Source organism: Chelonia mydas, chromosome 1 (genome assembly GCF_015237465.2).
Source record: "Chelonia mydas isolate rCheMyd1 chromosome 1, rCheMyd1.pri.v2, whole genome shotgun sequence".
Classification (NCBI taxonomy): Eukaryota; Metazoa; Chordata; order Testudines; family Cheloniidae; genus Chelonia; species Chelonia mydas.
Window position 1 is genome coordinate 154865680 of NC_057849.1, and position 16805 is coordinate 154882484.

Sequence of the window (16805 nt, forward strand, 5' to 3'; positions counted from 1 at the left end):
ACAAGGGGGAATGCCTGAACTTTTCAGCTTACTAAAATGTGTGCTGCAAACGGGGGTTCTCTCTCAATCCAGTCCCACTTTCAGATTCCTTCCTTGACAAAAGCTGTGAAGGCAAACCCTAACTTATCTGAAACTCTGCTACATTTGTTCAAAACAACTCGGCACTGTCAGTTTATATGTTAAATTGAGCTGGTGAGCTTGGTTCAAATCCTAACGTGAACACAAGTCCGTATCACAAAAAATATCCTCACCACACAATTGTCACCTTGTTTGACCGTTTCAGCTGAGAGGACCAGACTGAATAGGCATGGTGAACAAAATAGCCTTTCACACCCAGTAGAGCTGCTTATGTGTCAGTTATGGCAGAATGAAGGGGCAGCATGTGGGAGCTTGCACAGCTTCTGTACCTGTTATTTTAAAAAAAAGGAACAACTCTTTTTGTTTGTTTCCTTCATTTTTCATGATTTTTTTTAACCAACAATTTTTTGTCTCCCCTTTGTCCTTTTTCCATTTGGCCACTGAAAAAGGAGGAGATGGGGGGAAATGGGGAGAGAAATATTTAAAAAAAAGAAAAGCTTTTCATTTAGTCAAATGAATTATCTTGAAAAAAAAATCAACGGGCCTGATCGTCAGCAAACGTAAATCAGTTTATATGCATTGAAGACAACAGAGCTTGGCCTATACCCACTGAGGATCTGCCCCTTACTGTATAGGGAGTAACAACTATGACTAGGAAGCACAAAGTCCTTAAAAACAGCCTGGAAGAAGTAATATTTTAATTTACAACATGTGCCTATAAACCTAATGACCCTCCGGCAGATACTTAGTGTTTTAGACTTTTTGTCTTATATGCTCTAGAAATTTATTTCTCTAGCTCTGGATGGGTTACATTGGACTCTCATTGCCTCATGGAGCAGGTACAAAACATGTACGCTCATAAAGTTGCTCTTATCTAGCACTGTTTCTCCACCTTGGTTCACCTTATACACCATGGTAATAATTGTTCTAGCAACCTGAGTGGGCGGCCTAACACTGAAGCTACCCCCATGGGGGAGATCTGAGCAAAAGGTTGCAGAGTCGCCATGATCCTCTTAGCTCAGGTGGCTAGTTAAGGGACTACATGAGTAGAATCAAAAGGAAACCATGGTCCTAAGGAGAGAAGAGGATTAAGAAGAGAGAAGATTGATGAGGATTGTCAGGGTCAAGTATCCTCTATAATGGCTAGAGCAAGGAATGGAGAGCTAAGGCTCCTGGCTTCTATTCCTGGTATTTGAATGGCTATGCTGCCTTGGGGAAGTCCCTTAATTTTTTTGTGCATCAGTTTACTGGTCTATAAAAGAGAGGGGATAATCTTTCCCTAACTCACAGGGTATTGTGAGTTTTACTGAATGTTTGTAGAGCCCTCTGAGATCCGGAGATGGAAAGGGCTGTATAAGGGCAAAGTATGTGTGTGAAGGATGACACAATAAACAGAGAATTGTAAATCACTGGGAGAAAATTAAATCAGCGATTAGTTGTACGTGGTCAGTCTTAACTGGAACATGCTGTATAAATACCTGTCAGCGCACAGCAATACACACTTCATCACAGCGAGGTCTTAACTGCGCAACAGTCAAATCACCCATGAAAATACAAAGTAGTTATGGCCTTGGCTTCGGGAAAAGACTGTTGCAACTTCAGCTGAACCTTGATGTTGACTGTTGCAACTTCCTGAGACTCCTTCAGGAAGTGAAGAATGAGCCATTTCTTCCCACTGAGCTGAACAAATGGCTCAGAGATCAAAGGCCAGATCTTGCCAGTCTTCTGGGAGCTGAACTCCGACTGAAAGCAATGGGAGTTCTGAACATGGAGGGTTTGCGAGATCAGGACCCCATTTAGCCATCCTGAGCAAATCTTACTAGGTGATAATATAGACACAATTTTCAGAGGTGCTGAGTACCCTCAGCTCCTACTGACTTCAACTCAGCTCCTCTGAAAATCAGGCCCTTAGAGCCAGATCTAGAGGCAGCCCCAGTGCAGAGCACTCTGAGGGGAATAGACGTAGCTCGTTCTCATGGGACCGCTGCTGATTTTTTCCCATTAATTTATAAAAGTCTTAACTCTGCTGCCCTCCCCCTTATTAGTCTAACCGTCCTGTTGGGCTTCCTGAGCTTGTCAACAGCCCAAGAGAGGCAGCCGCAGCGACATCTGTTGTGAGCCAGCGCAAGAAAATGTTGGTAGTGTAAGAACCACAACTCTAAAGGTGGTACAGTGGACGAGCTCATCGAGGCAGGATCCATGGACAGCTGCCCTAGAAAGTTGCTCGTGTCACTGGAAGTTAGCAGGACCCATTTACATGGGAATTAAATTGGTAGGTTTAGGACTTGAGTAGCAGAGGGGTATTGGGTGAGATTAAGGAGCATAGGCAGAGCTGTGTGGGAAAGCTTGCACAACAGCTGCTCATGCTATGCCCTGTTCAAGCCAAAGCTGTTAATCACCACTTTCCTGGCTACTAGATTTTTATTTGTTAGTTCAGTAGCACTATACGGTAAGTGTACATGCCAGTTTACAGTAATTGAACTGTGCTAAACAAATAACAATATCCCTTGAGGACTGTTACCTTATCATTGTTAAACCTTGTTCCTCAGAGGCTTGATCCTACACTCTGGAAGTTAATGGGAGTTTTGCCGTTGACTTCAGTGAGAGCAAGACCAAACTCTCAGGCCCAGATTTTCAAAGGCATTTTGGCATTGAGATGCTCAGCGTGGCAGCGATTTCGAAGTCTCAATCTCGTTTTCAAAATGGATTTACGTACTGACTGTCCGGGGCATTTTGGCTCATAAGTGCCTAAATCCCTTTTGAAAATGTGATTTAGGCATGTACATCAGTTAGGTGTTGCAATGTTGAGTGCTGCAACATCTAAACACCTTTACAAATCTGGACCTCAGTCATCAGATGTTTCTTGTGCATCCAGAGGCCCACAGCTCTGCCTACAATAGCCCTGGTCGGAGAGGACCCTTTCGTGCATGCTCTTTTTACCACTCATCCTTAGTGGGGCCACCTCCAGACCTTTTTTTCCTTACCTTTTCTTCAGTGTCAAAGGTTTCTTTCACTTGGCGAGGACACTTTGGTGAAATTTCCAAACATCAGTCTAGAACCACAGAGTCCAGTAGAATAATCCTGATTAGCAATAAGCAGCCAAAAAGATCAGCTAACCAAAAGGGGAAGCAGCATGTATCAGCTGATCAGGGTCAGATGACACAGAAATAAAAATGCCCGAGTCTTGCTGACACAACAGCTTCCACCATTCCTAGTGCCGGCAGAGCTGCAATGGTGAAGAATTGCAGCTATGGAGATGGCAAAGCCTACGTGTGTGAGACAGGCTGAACAAGGAGTGCACAAGGAGTGAGCAGGAGAAGCGAATGGCTGGGAAGTAAGGAGCGAGGGGGGCTGTGTAGGAGAGAAATTTGATTTTTTGAAAAAGCGATTAACGCGAAGGGTTTCAGGTTAATTGCATTCAAAATTTAATTTTAAGAAAGAATTGCAACCTTAAGTGATCCTTTCCACAGCCTGAGTTATAAAGCCCCAACTACAAGGCTTTTGACAATGGAAAGGCGGATAGACCCGCCAGCGCTAACGATAGCAGGATCCAAACACTGCCACTAGACTAGATTGTCAGCCTGCTGATTTGAAAAGCAGATTGAACTCTTTCCATAGCCAGCTGGAAATTTGTTGCAAAACACCACAAAAGAATTGGAAACATTGGAATGAGCAAAACCAGTTTAAGACCCAAGATGGGAAAGGGAAATGTTAGCGGCTTTCCCGCTGCATTGACTTGGCAATTTATTTGCATGTGCTTAGGACCCTTCTAGTGACTGCTATTCAGCTTAGTGATACCTGCTGAGCACTCCAGGCAGAGTGACCTGAACTTGGGCCATCGGGCATTTATTATGTATCCCCACGTCACTTTTCGTCATGTGGGACTTTTTAACTGCTCTCTAGCTAATGGTAGCTAAGTCCAATCAGGAAATGTTAGGCAGGCTTACAGCAGATGAACAGTTGGCCAGTGTGCCTGGCTGTGAACTATCCAGAGCCCCAAAACTGTGGTTTGCAGTGGGTCAGCCTGTCAGGTGGAGGATGTGTGTCTAACAGGGCTCCTTGGCTCAGCATTAGTTAAGGGCACTTTGAAAGCACCCCTCACTCCGCTGCTGTGGCTGGCAGGCTTGGCAGGTCTCTGCTGGAATGAGCACTACAGTGTGGAGCAATATGGCTGGAGCAGCTGACCCCATATGGACTGGTTGCCTGGGAAAGTATTCTGTTGTTAGCAGCTGTGCTCTGAGCACACAGACTAGGGTACATATATTTCACTTTGATTTTATTTTTGCTGACTGCAGAAATGCCCCAGCTATCTTAATAGCAGAATTACCACTGATGGTCTGACAGCAAATTGATTTACTCGAGAAAGAAATATAGCTATACCAAATTCCTACTATTTAGCAGCTCCCCTCTGGGGAAGATCTGCCGTCTATCATACAGGGCAGGGAACATGGAGCAACAAAATTTGGAAGGGAAAGATTTTTCCTCAAAAGAAGAATTATAGCGAGCTTTGGCTGAGACAGAATCAGTTCATATTTGCCAGACCCTCCCGATTCTAAGTTTCCCTTGTAACAGAGAAAGTTCAGCATTATAAAAACATCTACAGATAGCAAGTGTGTGTGTGAGGCCTGTACACATGCCAGTACAAGCATCACAGGTCCAGCTGGAAATATAAACTATCCAGCCCCCAACTAGAACCTCAAGCCTCCCATCTAGGGATTACGCCTTTTCACTCAAACTTTATATATTTTTTTCAAGATATGTAAGAGGATTAGCAGGCTATTCTTAATTATAAATAGGATATATACATACATTAATGTATTAATATATCATATCATGTATGTATAAATATTATTAATATTAATGTGAGTGTATATAATTAGAAGGAACACAAATAAAACAAGGCATGACATAGGTTAGACAAGATAACAATGGGCATAAAAATGGTAAACCAGGCATTGCTGTTTACCCTTCATCATGCTACAAGAATGAGGGGCCAATCAATGAAACTGAAAGGCAGCAAAGGGAATACATTTTCACAGAACATATAACTCACCTGGGGTACTCAACGAGGACAAGATGCTAGGGAAGTACAGGGTCTGACCCTGGAGTCACAAGACATCCCAGAAATGCCAGGAGGAGATGGGAGCATGGTCTCCTCCCTTCACTCCCAGTGTACTGGCCTGCTGAGCTGACTGGACAAGGTGACTTGAGCATGCTGAAGGGACGGTGCATCATCCACTGTTCCTGTGTGGCTGGGTTTCCGTCCCACAGCTCCCCTGGGGTAGAGGATCAGGACTTTGGCTTACCAGAACAATTGAGCCCTAAGCACGTGACACTTATTGGATACTAGCTGGGAAGAATTTCACTCCCATGCCAACAAAACCACTGGGAAAGACAGTGAGGTGAGAACGTAAGTCAGAGTCCTGTGCATAACTGCACCACATGCCAACCCCCGTTTCTTGCATTCAGTTTAGTAGGGGCAGAATGCAATGTGACAGGAAGCTATACTGACGCTTTTGCAGCTCTGATTTTTGAAGGTTCTGGGTAAGCTTTTTATTTTTGTTAAATGAGGGGTGCAGAGGAATGTTATGAATGTAACTATATTTTAAGGAAGGGGAGGGCACATGTTTATGGCTGTTGGCCTTTCTCCTGTGATAGGTGCACTTATTGCCTGCTTTCTAGTGCAGTTCTGCAGAGCCCAGTCACTAACTTTTACTCTGCGCTTTCCTGTGGGATTGAGAACAGACCTTCCCACCCACTTTTTTGTTGCCTGGAAAAACATTAACAATGTTTTAAACACAGCAGGCCTTGATTCGCCAGCATGTGGAGAAGACTTTGCCAGCAAAAAACAGCCCTACCCAGCAGATCTAGACACTGGAGTATTCCCCATGCACCGGGGAATCTTTAGGTGATACAGAGCCTTGTATGCCACCCTTTCTGGACGTGGCCAGAGAACGGGGGGACAGTGGGGGAGGGGGTACATGGCATGGCCAAGGTTACCTTATTCCTGCCCGATTCCCAGCTGCACAGACAGCCCCTGGGGGCCTCTAGAAACTAGTGTTTATTTTGAGGACCAGTCCGCTCACAAGGACCCCAGGATCAGAGGTGTATAATTCTTGCAGTCTCCCTCCAGCCTTGTGTTAAGTGCCTCTAATGTTATACCAGGGAATCAGTGGGAGCTAGCTTCATTCTGCCCCATCTTACCCCCCCACCCCCATCCAACTCCAATGAAGTCAATGAGATGACATGGGGTATAAGCAAGGCAGGGAAGATTTTGCCCAACTCTGTGGAAAATTTGTTCCAGAATTAGTGTATTTCTCCTGAAATCTTTTATTATTTTTTATTATTTATTAATTATTATCATTATTATAACAAACAATGAGATTAGGATTGTAATAAAAAGTGTATGAATTTTTAATATTACAACTCAGGCACAAAGACTTTCTCTAGCTTCCAATGTTTCTGGAGCAGAGAGGCAGGTTGGAACAATAGCCCATGATGTAAAAGGGAAAATTAAATAGTGTCTGACATTTCTTTTCACGATGGGTTCATCCTCAGTACCAGTATTGTGCTTCACTGCCATAGGGAACAGATGCTATTATTATTACACCGCAGAGGCAACTCTGTTTTTAACAATTTCCACGTACAGATATTTATTTGGCATTACATAGTCCATGTATTTAACATGCACTAAACTTTCCTTTAAAATTGGCTGCTGTGGAGTAGTCAAGTTTTTAAAGCTGTCTCTTTCCCAGCTACGTAGTTATGATATATGACCTTACTTTGATCTGATTAGAAATGCTCTGCGCAAGAGTGAAGTGTGTACAGGACTCGGGGGACATCGCTCTATTTAAAAACAAAACAGAGCCCTAGCTTGGTTTCCCAAGCCAAAAATGTGGAACAGCTATAAACTCTTTTGTATTTGCCTGTGATTCTAAGGATAAAAATACCAGGCTGGAATGCATTCAGGATAATAATGATGCTCAAAGGATATGAAGAGCAGAGAGTGTAACATTTTGTAAGGCACATATCACAGAGTCAAAAATAATATTACAATATAACATTAATAGATATATACTTGACTGGGTTAGAAAAAAATGATTAAATCACACTTCAGATGCCTGTCTGGATGTCTCCAAAAGCTCCATTTTTATGCCAAGTATAGATTTCAAATGTCAGACTGAAAATGCATGACAATTGAAAGGGCTGATTGCCAGGATTTATCAAATCCATTCATTTACATATAAATCACAATATCCAATATTATGGAAAGACAGATGAAACCTAGAATTAAGAGAGGATGCCTTCCAATCCCCATGTTTAAACATAAATTGGACAGGGACTGCTTGGAAAACACTACAGATACAGAGGAGGCAAAATATATCAGTAGCTGGTTAATAAAACAAGGGATCTTGTTTTCATTTTGTCTAAACAGCTGCTTGCACTTTGCATGTTCCTTTAGTAAACTGCAGTATATGTTACAAGAGCCTGACAGGTATTAGCATATGCTTGAGTACATAAGAGCCAAATTCTCCTCAGTAATACTGATGCACCTCCATTAAAGCCAGAAGGGTTGCATCAGTGTCCTTTATAGTAATCTCCCTTCAGAAGTAAATCAGAGATTTCAGGCTACCCTTAAACATGATGGGGAATTAGCTTGGTCCCACTGAAGTCAGTTACAAAACTCTCATTGATTTCAATGGGAGAAGGCTCAAGCTCATGATGAGCCCTGATCCTGAACACGCTTATGCACATGCTTAACTTTATGCAGGTGTGGAGTTCCATTAATGTCTATGAGACTATCATGTGTGTGAAGTTAAGCAAATGCTTGGAGAATCAGAGCTTTGGTTTGCTGAAGAGCCTTTCAGTTGAAATGAAACCTACGAGGTAACACAACATAATAATAAACACTCAAAAATCTTTATTATGAGTGGGGTGAGGTGGTCTTATTACCAGAGATTTTCTCATGTAATGCTCTCATTGAACTTGGTATATCCTAAAGCAATTGTTTGTAATTACTACACAGCACATCTGCTTTGGGGGCTGATTTGTGGAGGAAATCCACTTAACTGGTAAATTTGATTCCCTTGTGAAAAGAAACCAGGAACTCCACAGCAAAATGAATCTGGTTCATCATGAACTCTGGAGTATAATATTTACTAGAGACAGGTAGCTGCAAAATTCAGATTCAATTCTCAAACATCACAGAGTTCAGGTGTATTTGGATCATTGTATTATAAAGGTATTTGTATAACCTGCATCTGAATCTGGGTTTAGAACCTTTCCTTGTCAGGGTGTTAAAATCCAGGCTTTGGTTCTGGCTACCATGCAATTTACAACAGAAAAAGTCAGCCCTACCCACTGCGGTTCTGCCACTGGGGCAGCCAAGCAGGAAGAGGGCAAAGATTTCAAGGAGCTGCCCAGCCTGTGGAGGTCTGGAGAGCGGAGTACCATACTGGGATATCCACCACGTGAGAAACAATGTGAAGCTGAGAATTAACAAACACAAACTAGAGGAGAATAAAGGCTTTGAAATGCCAGAGCAATGTACAAAACGGATGTAAGGATTATTATTCAATGCTGAAAAGAGCGAGTGTTAGTCACTTGGTGCTCCTAGAAAGGAAAGCCTGAGATTCCCAAAGTGTTGCCTGTGTCACAAGGAAGAAGGACTAGCCACCCACCTTCTTCTTTCTTTTTAAAATGAGCTAAGACTTCACATGCAGCTTTGGAGCTTGCAGACATATGGCTTCAGTGTGTGTGCCCTTCAAAGAGAAACAGGAGCATTCGTGGGCACCATGCCTTCCTTATTTGCTACTCTGTGTATTTATAGCGCAACCACAGAATAACCTAGGAGACAAAGCACAGAAAAGGCAGCCTGTTTTCTTCCACCACAAGAGTCTGATTAAAAACATACCTATGTGAAAGCTACAGTGCAATACTTCTTACGCTTCTGTCATGTGAAGATTTAAAAACCAAGGGCCAAATTCTGCCCTCGGTAATACGTGTGGAAGCCCGTTCCAGGCTCTGTTGTGGCTACTAGCCATGAACCTTCCTTGGGGGTGGAACGGCTGAGCACCACTCCAGCACTGGCACTACTGTGCATGCTGCTCGGAATTCCCTTGTGTGCAGATGTAACCCTGGGTGAACACGGGCTACTTCTGCCCCTCTGTGTCGAGATACAGAGGATAGGAGCTGTTGCAGTCCCTAACTACAGAGCTTTGGCTGTTTAGCGCCAGCTGTAGCAGCTCATGTTTTTAGCTTTGGACATTTCCTGTCCAGTTCCCCGTGTGTCAGCCAAGAGGGCAGCTGTCACACAGACAGAGCACACCCATGGATACCGCCCAACGGGGGGACTCCGCTGTGCAGCTGGCCAACTCTGGCAGCTAGTGTCCCAGCCGGTGCTAGCAGGGACCAGTTCCTGCACTCAGGGTTGCGCCGGGACTAAGATTGCGGCTAACCCCTGCAGTGGGGGCACAAGAAACAACGGTTCCTTACCCCTCCTCCTCCCCCCCCCCCGTGTGCTCTTGCACGGGATCAATCACAATCTGGCCCTCAGTAGGCTGGCAGGGGCGGGAGGGACTAGGTCTAGTAAATAAACCTGCCTCTCCCACATGTCAGTGCATATCAACACCCCTAGACCACCAGAGTCAAACTTTTTTCTCCCTTTCCTTTGATTATCCCTACAAAAGGTTCCCCCACCCCCCCGCTCTCCTGCTGGTAATAGCTCACCTTAAGTGATCACTCTCTTGTTACAGTGTGTATGGTAACGCCCATTGTTTCATGTTCTCGGTGTATATAAATCTCCCCACTGTATTTTCCACTGCATGCATCCGATGAAGTGAGCTGTAGCTCGCAAAAGCTTATGCTCTAATAAATTTGTTAGTCTCTACGGTGCCACAAGTCCTCCTTTTCTTCATGTGAGGGTTAGTGTCCTGTGGCAGGATTTGGCTCCTAATATTTACATAACCATACATGAATAATAAAGCATTTTTCTGTTCTTACTGTTATGACACACACTATACCATACACAAATGTTTATAAAATGGCTCCTCTAAAAGGTCCAACCCCCATTCCTTTCCTCCATGTATATATGAAAACATTTTTCTTTTGGGAGCAGTCCTTTATATACACATCTATGAAAGGAAATAATTACAGCACCCAGGTTTGTATAAGAATATATTATTTAGAAGAGCAGTTGAAAAATAAAAAAATTCTATACATCAAAGTTTCCTTTTTTTGTGTCCATGAAGATAGCAACAGTTCTTAGAAAATATGTTCTTGACGTGGTCTCGGCAGCTTTCTACCATCTTTCCTCTGGGCTGAAGGATTCCATGATACTTAGCTGCATCAGTCCACTCCGTGAACAAACACAACAGACCTTTAAGGTCTCAACAATTCTGTTCTGGTACAGAAAGGAAATTCAGATCAAATATATTACATGTCAACTAAACATAATATAATTCAGAAGATTATATAGACAAATACACTGTTAGGTCATAATCTCTGGAATATTGCTAGGTAAACTGAGAAGTCTGCTGCTTGCCAGGAGCTAGGATTCACGATGTGACGGAGAGACTGCCGAGACTCATCAAGCCCTCGGATCGCTACCCCTTCCTGCTTCTCCACATGGGCACCAATGATACTGCCAAGAATGACCTTGAGCGGATCACTGCGGACTACGTGGCTCTGGGAAGAAGGATAAAGGAGTTTGAGGCGCAAGTGGTCTTCTCGTCCATCCTCCCCGTGGAAGGAAAAGGCCTGGGTAGAGACCGTTGAATCGTGGAAGTCAACGAATGGCTACGCAGGTGGTGTCGGAGAGAAGGCTTTGGATTCTTTGACCATGGGATGGTGTTCCAAGAAGGAGGAGTGCTAGGCAGAGACGGGCTCCACCTAACGAAGAGAGGGAAGAGCATCTTCGCAAGCAGGCTGGCTAACCTAGTGAGGAGGGTTTAAACTAGGTTCACCGGGAGAAGGAGACCAAAGCCCTCAGGTAAGTGGGGACGTGGGATACCAGGAGGAAGCAGGAGCGCGCGAGAGGGCAGGGCTCCTGCCTCATACTGAGAAAGAGGGACGATCAGCGAGTTATCTCAAGTGCCTATACACAAATGCAAGAAGCCTGGGAAACAAGCAGGGAGAACTGGAAGTCCTGGCACAGTCAAGGAATTATGATGTGATTGGAATAGAGACTTGGTGGGATAACTCACATGACTGGAGTACTGTCATGGATGGATATAAACTGTTCAGGAAGGACAGGCAGGGCAGAAAAAAAAAAGGGGGGAAGAAGGAGGATCCTGGGAACTACAGGCCAGTCAGCCTCACCTCAGTCCCTAGAAAAATCATGGAGCAGGTCCTCAAGGAATCAATTCTGAAGCACTTAGAGGAGAGGAAAGTGATCAGGAACAGTCAGCATGGATTCACCAAGGGCAAGTCATGCCTGACTAATCTAATTGCCTTCTATGACGAGATAACTGGCTCTGTGGATGAGGGGAAAGCGGTGGACGTGTTGTTCCTTGACTTTAGCAAAGCTTTTGACATGGTCTCCCACAGTATTCTTGCCAGCAAGTTAAAGAAGTATGGGCTAGATGAATGGACTATAAGGTGGATAGAAAGTTGGCTAGATTGTCGGGCTCAACGGGTAGTGATCAATGGCTCCATGTCTAGTTGGCAGCCGGTATCAAGTGGAGTGCCCCAAGGGTCGGTCCTTGGGCCAGTTTTGTTCAATATCTTCATAAATGATCTGGAAGATGGTGTGGATTGCACCCTCAGCAAGTTTGCAGATGACACTAAACTGGGAGGAGAGGTAGATACGCTGAAGGGTAGGGATAGGATACAGAGGGACCTAGACAAATTAGAGGATTGGGCCAAAAGAAATCTGATGAGGTTCAACAAGGACAAGTGCAGAGTCCTGCACTTAGGACGGAAGAACCCCATGCACCGCTACAGACTAGGGACCGAATGGCTCAGCAGCAGTTCTGCAGAAAAGGACCTAGGGGTTACAGTGGACGAGAAGCTGCATATGAGTCAGCAGTGTGCCCTTGTTGCCAAGAAGGCCAATGGCATTTTGGGATGTATACGAAGGGGCATTGCCAGCAGATCGAAGGACGTGATCATTCCCCTCTATTCGACATTGGTGAGGCCTCATCTGGAGTACTGTGTCCAGTTTTGGGCCCCACACTACAAGAAGGATGTGGAAAAATTGGAAAGAGTCCAGCGGAGGGCAACAAAAATGATTAGGGGACTGGAACACATGACTTATGAGGAGAGGCTGAGGGAACTGGTATTGTTTAGTCTGCGGAAGAGAAGAATGAGGGGGGATTTGATAGCTGCTTTCAACTACCTGAAAGGGGGTTCCAAAGAGGATGGCTCTAGACTGTTCTCAGTGGTAGCTGATGACAGAACGAGGAGTAATGGTCTCAAGTTGCAGTGGGGGAGGTTTAAGTTGGATATTAGGAAAACCTTTTTCACAAGGAGGGTAGTGAAGCACTGGAATGGGTTACCTAGGGAGGTGGTGGAATCTCCTTTCTTAGAGGTTTTTAAGGTCAGGCTTGACAAAGGCCTGGCTGGGATGATTTAGTTGGGGATTGGTCCTGCTTTGAGCAGGGGGTTGGACTAGATGACATCCTGAGGTCCCTTCCAACCCTGATATTCTATGATTCTAAACAAAGCATGTGCAGCATGCTACACCCACTGACTCATAAATATTAGGATACAAAGATTAGTTAGATTATGCTGTAATTGTCATATGGCTGCCTACAGGTATTTAGTGCATGAATCAGAAAGACTTTTTTGTTGTTGTTGTTGACTTCTGTGAATCATTTTCCAGAAAAGGGTGGTTGCTAAAACTTCATCTTATGTGGATGGACTCCCAGCCAAATTCTCTAGGGGCACAAGAAGGGACAGGTTCACTGAAGTCAGTTGAGCTGCACCATCTTCTGTCCACGTGTGTCTACTTTTAAAATATTTTAAAAACAAACTCACTCACCTTGTGACTTTTGTGTAGCTAAGAGTGTTTTTCTTTTCACTTCTGTGTGCTCTCAGTTGTCAAACTTGCACTTTTCTTTTTTTGCAACTAGAATAAAGAGCAAAACAGAACAAATATCACCACTGGCACATCCCAGACAGACTGCTACAGTTAGCTGATCACTAATCCTCAATAAGATATCAGCTGAATCTCTAATGCAATAGTATACACCAATCTGGTGCATCACAGGCCCCATTGCATCCAAAATAACTATGGTACTTGACTGGAGAAAGTGCACCTCAGTATTTCTCATTATCTGTTGACTTAATTTCTGAGATTGTTCGCTACCTGCTATTTGTTTGATGTCATTTCTGAGTTTACACAGTTCTCATTATACCAGCACTCCTTGTGCCGATATACTGTAATTAAGGCTCTATCAGTTTCCATAGAAACTCTGTTTTTGACAGCTTTACATTTCAGGTATAGAAATTCACTTCAGCTTGAAACTTCTCAAAGCCCCACTATTACCTTGAATTTATTTTTAGTTTCTTTAAGGAATGTTTCATGTTTCTGTTGTAGACTTGAGAATTTCCACAAGATTTTATTTGCCCTTATATAACTCTCCCCACAAGGCCTGTGTTCTGTTCCTCTCCACTCTTAATCAGAATTAGAATCTGAGCTCCTTGGAGAAGGAACTGTCCTTAAAAAAAAGAAAAGGAGGACTTGTGGCACCTTAGAGACTAACCAATTTATTAAGAGCATAAGCTTTCGTGAGCTACAGCTCACTTCATCAGATGCATGCAGTGGAAAATACAGTGGGGAGATTTTATATACACAGAGAACATGTAACAATGGGTGTTACCATACACACTGTAACAAGAGTGATCAGGTAAGGTGAGCTATTACCAGCAGGAGAGCGGGGGGGGGGAGGGGGGAACCTTTGGTAGTGATAATCAAGGTGGGCCATTTCCAGCAGTTAACAAGAACGTCTGAGGAACAGCGGGAGGGGAGGGGGGGGGACGTGTGGGGCGGGGGAGGGAAATAAACATGGGGAAATAGTTTTACTTTGTGTAATGACCCATGCACTCCCACGCATCATCAAGGATCTACAACCTATCCTGAAGGACATCCCATCACTCTCACAGATCTTGGGAGATAGGCCAGTCCTTGCTTACACACAGCCCCCCAACCTGAAGCAAATACTCACCAGCAACCACACACCACACAACAGAACCACTAACCCAGGAACCTATCCTTGCAACAAAGCCTGTTGCCAACTGTGTCCACATATCTATTCAGGGGACGCCATCACAGGGCCTAATAACATCAGCCACACTATCAGAGGCTCGTTCACCTGCACATCTACCAATGTGATATATGCGATCATGTGCCAGCAATGCCCCTCTGCCATGTACATTGGTCAAACTGGACAGTCTCTATGTAAAAGAATAAATGGACACAAATCAGATGTCAAGAATTATAACATTCAAAAACCAGTTGGAGAACACTTCAATCTCTTTGGTCACTCGATTACAGACCTAAAAGTGGCAATTCTTCAACAAAAAAATTTCAGCAACAGACTCCAATGAGAGACTGCTGAATTGGAATTAATTTGCAAACTGGATACAATTAACTTAGGCTTGAATAAAGACTGGGAGTGGATGGGTCATTACACAAAGTAAAACTATTTCCCCATGTCCATTTCCCCCCTCCCCCCCACGCTGTTCCTCAGACGTTCTTGTTAACTGCTGGAAATGGCCCACCTTGATTATCACTACAAAAGGTCCCCCCCCCACCGGCTCTCCTGCTGGTAATAGTTCACCTTACCTGTTTCAGAGTAGCAGCCGTATTAGTCTGTATTCGCAAAGAGAAAAGGAGTACTTGTGGCACCTTAGAGACTAACACATTTATTTGAGCATAAGCTTTTGTGAGCTACAGCTCACTTCATCTTACCTGATCACTCTCGTTACAGTGTGTATGGTAACACCCATTGTTTCATGTTCTCTGTGTATATAAATCTCCCCACTGTATTTTCCACTGCATGCATCCGATGAAGTGAGCTGTAGCTCACGAAAGCTTATGCTCAAATAAATTTGTTAAGTTTCTAAGGTGCCACAAGTACTCCTATTTCCATACTTTGTAATGCCAGCTTTGTGCCCCTCGATCCGTGCTTTTATCAGAGCATCCACCTAGATGAGCTTATTCACAATCCTAATTTATTTTCGGATTTTTCTGTTTTCTCTCCTGTGCCCATAAACTCTGCTTTTATGTAAGGTAACTGGATTTGGATGTAGTGAATTTGGGGTTACCTGCTGTTGGGCATCATGACAAGAGGAAAAGAAACCTAAACTCTGACCTCAGAGGGAGAGGACTCAGGAGCAGAGGTCACAGTCTGAGCACTAAGGGCGTCATTCTGTATCACTGAAGTCAATGGCAGCTCTGTCATTGACTTCAGTGGGAGCAGGACCAAGCACGACAGCACTGTGATTCCCCTGCTTGCCCAGTGCTGTGATTCCCCTGCTTGGCCCAGGTCAGAGAGAGCCGGAAGTCCTGACGCCTGGTTACAGATATCATCAAAGCTCTCCGAGGTCTTACATGCCAACGGGAGAGACATCTGGTAAATACCATTGATAGATAGTTTAACCTGGGCCATAAAATGAATTAATGTGGCCGTCTGTTTAATTGTATTGTATGGTATGTGTGTTTGTGCACGTGTGTGTGCAGTATAAGAGAGAGAAAGAGCAATTCCTGGTGTAATGCCAGTGACATCTGGTGATATCTCGGCAGGCTCTTTTGAATGACTCATTCTGTGCACCCAGAATTTTTTTGCCATTTTCTTTTCTGTGGTTAGGTATCATGGCTGCTTCTCTTGCTCTTTCTGTTTATAATTATTATTAATGATCTTGTGGCATAGGTATGCCTGGTGCTTTACAAATATATAGGAAGAAAAAGTGACCATAGATATAATCAAAAGCAATAAATATCATCAAACTGAAGAACTTGAACTGTCTGTTTCACTTCTTAGTACCACCCAGAGCGTATGTACAGAGCTGAGAGAATAATCGATTTTTCAGTTCAAATCCACAAAATCAGTTTGTTTGGAATTGAAACGGATTTTTTTGTTTGTTTTTTCTTGATGAAACAAAAAGACTGAAAAAAATCACTTTGGCTTGAGCAAAATATGTAATTTGAGTGAAACAATTTTTTTCATTTTGTTACGTTTTCAGGTGTTTTTACCCTTTTAAATAAAAATTTGAACAAATGGAGCTAGATTTCAAAAAGAAATGTTGTTTTGACATGAAAAGTCAAAACATTTTGCCTTTAAAAAGCCAAAATAAACCGTTTAGACTTTTTCAACTTAAAAAAAAAAATTATTCGGCAAAAACTATTTGCTGAATTCAACCCATATTCACAAACAGTTTTGGTCACTTCTCATTGAATTTTTGAGCAAATTTAAGATTTGACTGAAATATGTCACCCAGTTCTAGGTATGTATAGCTTGCCTCTTTCATAGCATCATCTAGTTGTTTTAATTCCTCGTAGCGGTCCCTGGATTCCCAAAGAGGTTGGAGCATCACTTCGTCAACTTCTGGAAAAAGCTAAACAAAAGTGAGAAAAGTCAAACTACCATTTCTTTAAATATTTATTTACCTGTAAATGATAAAAATGGAGTGAGAGGAGGTGTCACTGGCTGACTAAATGTTTATCAAAACAAAAGCTGAAATGTTCTCAACTCCTGCAGGCATCTTAGAACCTTAGTAACGTA

At 43.4% G+C, this 16805-nt stretch overlaps 1 protein-coding gene across 5 annotated transcripts in view; it reads right to left on the reverse strand.

Moving 5' to 3' along the window:
• Positions 1-10240: 10240 nt before the first annotated feature.
• The window catches only part of PDE9A (phosphodiesterase 9A), an 86999-nt gene continuing 80434 nt past the window's right edge, over positions 10241-16805 (reverse strand). For 4 of the 5 annotated variants that reach the window (XM_037903398.2, XM_007064481.4, XM_043538168.1 and 1 more), the window contains 3 exons: positions 16543-16638; positions 13061-13147; positions 10241-10480 (listed from right to left, as the gene is read on the reverse strand). In XM_037903398.2, the coding sequence (XP_037759326.1) occupies positions 13097-13147; positions 16543-16638 (147 nt within the window). In that variant the 3' untranslated portion in view covers positions 10241-10480; positions 13061-13096. The remainder of the gene's footprint in view (positions 10481-13060; positions 13148-16542; positions 16639-16805) is intronic. The other variant, XM_037903389.2, reaches the window with a different exon arrangement.